This window comes from Aplysia californica, unplaced genomic scaffold (assembly GCF_000002075.1).
Source record: "Aplysia californica isolate F4 #8 unplaced genomic scaffold, AplCal3.0 scaffold00142, whole genome shotgun sequence".
In the NCBI taxonomy this organism is placed as follows: domain Eukaryota; kingdom Metazoa; phylum Mollusca; class Gastropoda; order Aplysiida; family Aplysiidae; genus Aplysia; species Aplysia californica.
Genome location: NW_004797412.1, coordinates 712,772 through 720,142, shown reverse-complemented (window position 1 = coordinate 720,142; position 7,371 = coordinate 712,772). Strand labels below are relative to the sequence as shown.

General features: G+C 39.8%; 1 protein-coding gene across 4 annotated transcripts in view; it reads left to right on the top strand.

The window, feature by feature from the left end:
- The window catches only part of LOC101846345 (protein polybromo-1), a 67,512-nt gene extending 66,881 nt beyond the window's left edge, over positions 1-631 (top strand). For all 4 annotated transcript variants that reach the window (XM_035969373.1, XM_035969375.1, XM_035969372.1 and 1 more), the window contains one exon: positions 221-631. In XM_035969373.1, coding sequence (XP_035825266.1) covers positions 221-452 — 232 coding nt within the window. In that variant the 3' untranslated portion in view covers positions 453-631. The remainder of the gene's footprint in view (positions 1-220) is intronic.
- The last annotated feature ends 6,740 nt before the right edge of the window (positions 632-7,371 follow it).

Below are 7,371 nucleotides of genomic sequence, written 5' to 3'. Positions count from 1 at the left end.
AAAATCGATAAGAGTAGGCTTCGGCCGCCACCCGGGCAAAATTTAAAAATTTCCTACCAACTGAAAATATTAGGTGTATCCCGCGGGCTCATATGACCTATGCAGTTGCGAGCTCCGTAAAACACTTTACAAAAACAAAAATCTTATCTTCGGCACTTATTTGAGGTGATTGTGTTGCAAGTGCCGTAAAACTCTTACTAAGACTAAAACTTTCCCTCAGGTATATCGAACGCCTTAACACTGACAGCCACAGCATCTGCAACTGGGACCGTACGTTGACCGCGACCCAGGAGAACACGCCCGGTCAGCCAGAAGCCAACCTGCCAGGAGACTGGTTAGCCCACGGGGCGGGTTGCCACGGTAACGTCAGCAATGCCTTGTGGGCCCTCAGAGATTTCATGCTGAAGGATGCTGTAAACTTGGCCCGCACTGTACCTTTTGATGACTTGTAAGCTTAGTTAAGGAATAGTTGTGTCTACCCCATTTGTATATAGAATAATTATATATAGGTTTTGTTTCTATGTTATGGTTTTTAAATTTGCTGGTCACATATTATTATAATGGTACAGGAACTGCAATTTTTTTTTTTCCTTTTTAAAGTATTGGTGGGAATAAATGTGTGTGTTTCATATATTTTTAGGTACTTGGAATACTTTTTAACTTTTCCGTTGTCTTTTGGTCTGTGGGTTTTATTGGAATTTTATTGCTGTTGTGTACTGAGTGTTATTACTGATTTGGGTGGGTTGTTTTTTGTTTTTGTTTTTAATTTTTTAATTTTATTTTAAAGTGGACATCTTGCTCCTCCAGAGACATCATAGTGTACTCTTTAAAAAATTCCAAGGGACCAGTTTTCCTCTCATATGCTGCAGCATAACGCGAACTCAGTGCTTTCTTGTCGTATCTCCATTTTTAGTAACAGGGAAAACAGTTCAGAACAAAGAGTGAGCTTAAGAAGAAATCAGATTTTCCCTGTTTAAAGAAATGGAGATAACGACGAGAAAGCTCTGAGGTCGCGACAATGCAAGAGCTTTTGGACACTCCACGTGAAAGACTTGGTTTCAAATTCCTGTGAGTTGAAGAAGATGAAGAATGCTCTAGTGTGATTTGCTTCTTCTATCCTATCCAACATCTATCGTCCTTATCTCCCCTCCTTCTTTTTTGTGTTTGTTACTCTCTTGGGACACCTCTAATCTTCGACCTTTATATGACCTTATTGTGTTGCAAGTGCCGTAAAACTCTTACTAAAACTTGGATCCTGTATCCCATTCATCTCTTAGCACTTTGCCGTCACTTGGCGCAATAATGCGAAAATGATCTTTTTCGGTCGCCTGGCGCAGTTCTGCTCCAGGTCCGAGATGAGAAGTCCGATGCAGTCACTCTCCTGGCTGGGTGACCAGATGGGGTATTTTGTGCTGCTGGCTGTGTGACTGCAAAGTGTTAATTTAATGATCTGAGTTGTGTTGACGAGGATGAAAAACATTTACCATCACGGTTTGCATGCCTGATAAAGAAATTATAATAATGTTTAATAATATATGTGAGGCATCGTGATGAAATCAAGCGCTCTTCAAAATAGTGAAATCAAAGAATACTGCTTTTTTGGGGGCCAATTGGCAATTTTTTTTTCTTATTTTCTGTTTTTGGCTCAACATCCTTTATGTCTATTTAAAGACATATATTTGTGTGGATTTTACTGAAAAACATTTCTGAAAGGCACGAACAATGTACATTTTCAGTTTCCAAGGGCTTTCAGGCTATGGAGGTTACCAAACTATGGCGGCCATTTTTTCCTAATTTTACCCCTGAAACCAGCCGACCCTGACCTCCTTCAATCACGGATACCTCAACTTCTGTTCAATGTAGATTGATATTTTTTTCACCAAATGGAATTCAAATGAACTAGCTTTAAGTGATACCAATATCCCCATATGCTCTAAAATTGACGAGCGCTTGATTCCATTTAATAATATATGGCAGTTTTATAGCGCTCAACCTGGATGTTAGTACACAGGCTCTGAACAGCATCGTCCAGTGCTGTCATGGTGTAAAGAAACTGCCTGCCGAAAATGGATGTCTGCTGTGAGAATTTTTTTTCTAAATTTTGATGAATGGAAACCTTGCTGAGTTGCAGTTCTCGCATTTCACCTTTTTGAGTTTGACAACTTTTTGAGCATCTGGGGTTGGTGGTGTTTGCTCCTTCTTTCTTTTCAAACATCTGTCGTCCAGACCTCTCCTCCTTCTGTTTTGGTGTGTGTTATTACATACTCTCTTGTAACTAATTCCTCTTATCTTTCGCACTTACGTTGGCCTTTATTGTATTGCAAGTGCCGTAAAACTTTTACTGAAACTAAACTGAGCATCGAGTGTTTACTTTGAAGTGGTCCAATAAATTATTAATTGTAGGTGTATCTTAGTTTTCTGATGCCATCACCATTGCTTAGCTCCTTAGTCAAATAAAAGTAACAGACACGATTTTGCATTAAACACTGACAAAGTGTATATTTTTATTTCTAAATATGTATATATTATATAGATAGATAAATATATGTGTATGATTGTCTTTACTGGAGGCAGCTTGTGGTTTGTACTTTTTACTACTTGACTAGTGAATACAACTGCATGTTGTGCTCTTAGATGTAGACTGTTTTAAAAGAGAGAGAGAGAGAGAGCCTCTCTAATGAGATGGCTATACACAGTGCAGGATGGATGTCAATGAATGATACAAGTATCTTGAGGCCTAACATAATTGGTCGCTTTTAAGGACAAGCGGGCTAACCCAGATTTTGGGGGTTCCTGAAATCTTGATCTACACCAAAAGTGGGCTTTGCCCTACTTATAGGAGAAGTTTGGTTTCATTGGTGTGTATATTTGTTTGGTTATAGAGAAAACTCTCATTGTCTTTTAAAGAGACTGAGCAAGGATCCAAAAGCTTTACCTTCGATTTTCTCAAAACAGCATTTTTCAGGATAGCCCCCTTATCTTGTCCTTAAAAGCAAACAATTCCAAATTGTATGTCTCCCATTATGCTTTGGATGAACCAAGTATGAGGAAAGATTGGCATGGATTCTTGGAACACATAGGCACTGGTAACATTAATGTAAACTTGCATTTAGAGAAACAGTGGAGTCTGGCTTAAACAGAACACACTTAATCTAAACATGAGATGGTAAATCAAAAGAAAATAGAATCCCAGAGCGATTTGTCTAAACGGAAAATTCAGCTGAACTAAACCTAGAAAAATCTGGTGCTCCCACTGATTTTGGTTTTAGCAGACTCCACTGTATTATTAAATAGCTTCTTTGTTTTGTGAGATTTCTTTATTGTGTCTTGAATTTATTTGGACAGCTGTACCGTGAATGTTTTTATAAAAGTATGGTGGCATTTCATCAATTTTGTATGTGTATAACATTACGATTATGCGTTTCATTGTCCAGTATGTTGAACATTTCAACTGGCTGATAGTCAGTGTTGTTACAGGCAGCATATTAATGTAATGATGACAGTCCCATGATGATGATGATGATGATGACATGCATGATGAGGAACAAATCCAACATTTGACGCAACTTGTAGTTGTTTTTTTTCCCCAACTTTTCAGCTCACGGTTGTATGTTTATCAACATGGTTGATGTATGTCTTCGGTAAAAGTCATTTCAAGATTACTGTTTTTACTTTGTAGAGTTCTGTGGTTTGCAGAAGGCTCAGATCTTTGGCCTCTATGTCATTTCATATTTTATTCCTGTGAGTGATGAGGATAAGGATATATACTGTATGTGTGTTGTGTGTGAAAGTTGAATGATGATAGTTTTATTGAACGTCTTGATGTGGGTATATATATATACATTGGTACTTGCCTTATGGAGTAGTCCCGTGGCTGCCTCCACTTAGACTCAGTGATAAGTGTTGTCTTGGATTGGCTCACCGTGGTGTTGTACCGTCGTTTAACCCTACCCGTACGTCTTCTTTTACTATCGTATCCATACGACCTGGGGAACTCTGTGCCACCGCTTAACCGTATCCGTACGTCGTGTTTTACTATCGTATCCATATGACGTGGGGAACTCTGTGCCGCCACTTACCAAAGAGGAAATTTACTCATTAATCCGATCCGTACGCTCTGCATTGCAGTCTCAAATGATTCTTTGAGAAATATAAAAGTTTCAAAGAGATCTGCGTACTAGAAGTATTCCAAACTGTGAATAATACAACCCCGGGAGTACAAAATGACCCTGGGGCGTACGGATAGGGTTAAGGAGCCCACTGCACGTGTGAGTATGTTTAGTTGTTGCCTGCATATATTGACATCAGGCTCAGAAGAAAAAATAGGAGTGTTCTCTTTTTTTTATTTTAAAGTCAGTAGCTTTTTTCTTGTAGAAGGTTGTAATTTTCATAGAAAGGAGGTCATGATAATGTGAAATCCATTTTCCTTATCTGGCACATTCTCAGGCTCTTGTGCTTGTTTAGCACATAAATCTAATTTTTCTGAAAACGATGTTCTTTCTTTTCTTTTTTTTTAAATTGTAGGACAATGTATGTGTGCATATTGTTTCAGTATCTGGCACTCAATGTCATGGCTAATTGCTGATGGCAATTGTAGCCTGCAGCGTGTCTTTTCTTTTTAAGACAGAAGCCAAGAAGAGCTCTAATGCTGACTTTTGTGGGCCTTTGAAATAAATATTTTACCATGATACATTCTACAAGTACACTGCCGTACCAAGTCAGACCGACGTATCTGCAAAAATGATTAATTTTTGCTTCTTCATTTAAATGGACGCCTATACCAATTCCGCATCTTGTGTCAAAGGCAGGAAGACGTATCTGCACTACAAATAGGATATTTCACTGTGGAAAACAGACGTAACTGAAGGGCCATGCCTATATTCCCAATGGCAGTGCAACGTTGATCAAAATCATTAAAAGTGCAGATACATCACTCTGCCTTGGTACGGCAGTTAACAGTTGAACCTGTCTTATTGGCAGCCTGTCATAACAACGTCTCCCTGCTCTTCCCTCGGTAAACTCCTCTATAGTACACTGTCTAAGAGGAAAACGTGCTCTAGCCTGAAAGAAGAGAAATTCCTTCCCTTCATTCAGAGGGTTTTGACTTGTTGAAGACAGAATGCTTTGCCCGCTGAACCCTAACTTAAAACAAAACTCCCAGATTTGGTTCCACATGCTCTGATCTTTACTACGCTATGTTGCCAAATAGGGGAATGGGGTACAGGGTGTGATTTGGGAGTAGTTATTGCCCCACCCATGTGAGCTTTGAGTAGTGCAGAGGGTCGGGTGGATGTAGGTGAAATATCATCACTTATTGGGAAAGTGCTCGAGTGACGTGCTAGCTCGAAAACTTTCACAGGTTGCCAGAGGTGTGAAATTAATTTGACCACTGCCTGACTGGTCTTGATTGTATGGCCCACAGAGAAAAAAGTTCTTCAAGACTAATTTTTGTCGCATGCGTGGGAGGGGTGGCATTGGTTGATTGTTCTTATTACATCAATAGTTGGGACTAAGGGCAGGAACAAAGGAGAGGTTCTAGCTTTGCTGTTTCAATTGGTCAGACAGTGATACTGTGAGACGCAAGCACTGGTGACAGTGGACATGTAATACGGCTGCATGCCACGAGCAGAGGCACCAGGCTTATGGCCCGGTTACATGTAACGATAAATTGTGTCCCATTCGTCGTATGCGAGAACTGTCAGTTTTATTGAGCTGTGTAGTCTGTTTAGACGTTCCAATCTATCGTCCAGTTTTCTTTCGATCAGGGAGATTTCTAGTCATTAACTTGATCGCAGATGTGCAACGCACCGGGTGACCTTGATACACAACTTCACCATTGACAATCAATTAAATAATAAGATGGCTAAAATTTACATAAAAACGCACCAAATCAGGTTCTCTGAGATCAACTTTGCTTATTTTGATTTGAGACGCTGATTCTGAATATGAAATCAGTTTTTACCTGCGATAATTATTAAAAAAATTTTGAGCCCTAAGTTTAATCCTGCGTGGCGGCATATTTTAAAGTGATTCTACGTGACAGCGCGTCTCCCCCAAATCTGACCGTGATCGCACGGAAAATGTCAAGCTGCGCTTGATTTCTCAACCGAGTCTCCAAGCCATCGTCCAATCGTCCAAACTTTGTACAATTTTGTGGTTACACCTAACGATTTGTCTCATGATTGATAGATCGTCCAGTGTTTGTACAATGTATCGTTGTGTGTAACCGGGCTTTACAGTATTAACACTCGGAAAGTCTTAAGTTTGGAACATCGCTTTTTGACAAGACCCAGACCGGCCACCCTTGATCCGACCGCGTAAGGCTTGCCCTCTGCTGAGTCTCTAACCCCCTTCCCTCCTAACTTCCTCTGTCCAAGATGGAAAATGTCTAAGTCTAAGACGGGATTTTAAAAAAGACTGTCTCACGAGTCCATCTTAGACAGGTTCGACCTGCACTTACTGCCCTTGAAAAGCCACAACGGACATTTCACAATGATTAGTAGGTTTCAGAACTCACAGAAATGTCTCTGTTTACAGTACATAATGTAATTTACCAGTATACTCTTAAGTGCTAACCATGCATGTGGGTCATTATTTATTGTTATCCTCACTGTTATATTTTGTGTACTTTTTCATTCTTTGATCTTGAGCAACCTTCATGTGTTTTAGTAGGCTGGACTGGAATGTGTAGTATGTATGTTTTGTTTCACTTTCATGTGTCATATTTCACCAATAAAGCTCATTTATACTATACAGTTGGCAGTCCTTTCGTATCTTTATGAATTTTTAGTGTTATTGTTGTTATTGTTGTTGTTATCGATCCAGCAACAGCTGGGCTCTCGCCCTTCTGTCCAATGCCATGTAGTGATAAGTGCAGGTTTGCTGCAGTTGCTGTAATGTTCCGTAGAGTGTGTTGTCAATGTTAGGTCTCCGAGGGAGAAGGGCTGTGCAGTGGAACAGATGATGATCCACAGTCCCATATGCATAGTCACACAAAGGACACATAGGGGGAAGTTCTGGGTTTATTCTGTTCAGGTGGAAGTTGAGCTGTATATAATATGTTCTGTTGAATTGTTAGTCTGTCCCCGTGGTTTCATGTGCCCCGCATAATTAAGCAAAATTTGACCCTTTTTTGCATAATTTCTGATTATTTTCCTTTATCATTCATTGTTAAAATTAATAGAATCGCATAATTTCACATTATTGGGCTCAGTTTGCATAATTTTCAGAATTTTCTTTCATGAAACGACTGGGACAGGTTAGTGTAGAAGGGACCATCTTGGCGACGGGAGATGCCATAAATCCCACCAAACCCCCCACTGCCTTGTGGGTTGTCAGTGGATGACAAAGGCAAGCAGAGAAAGCTGTACA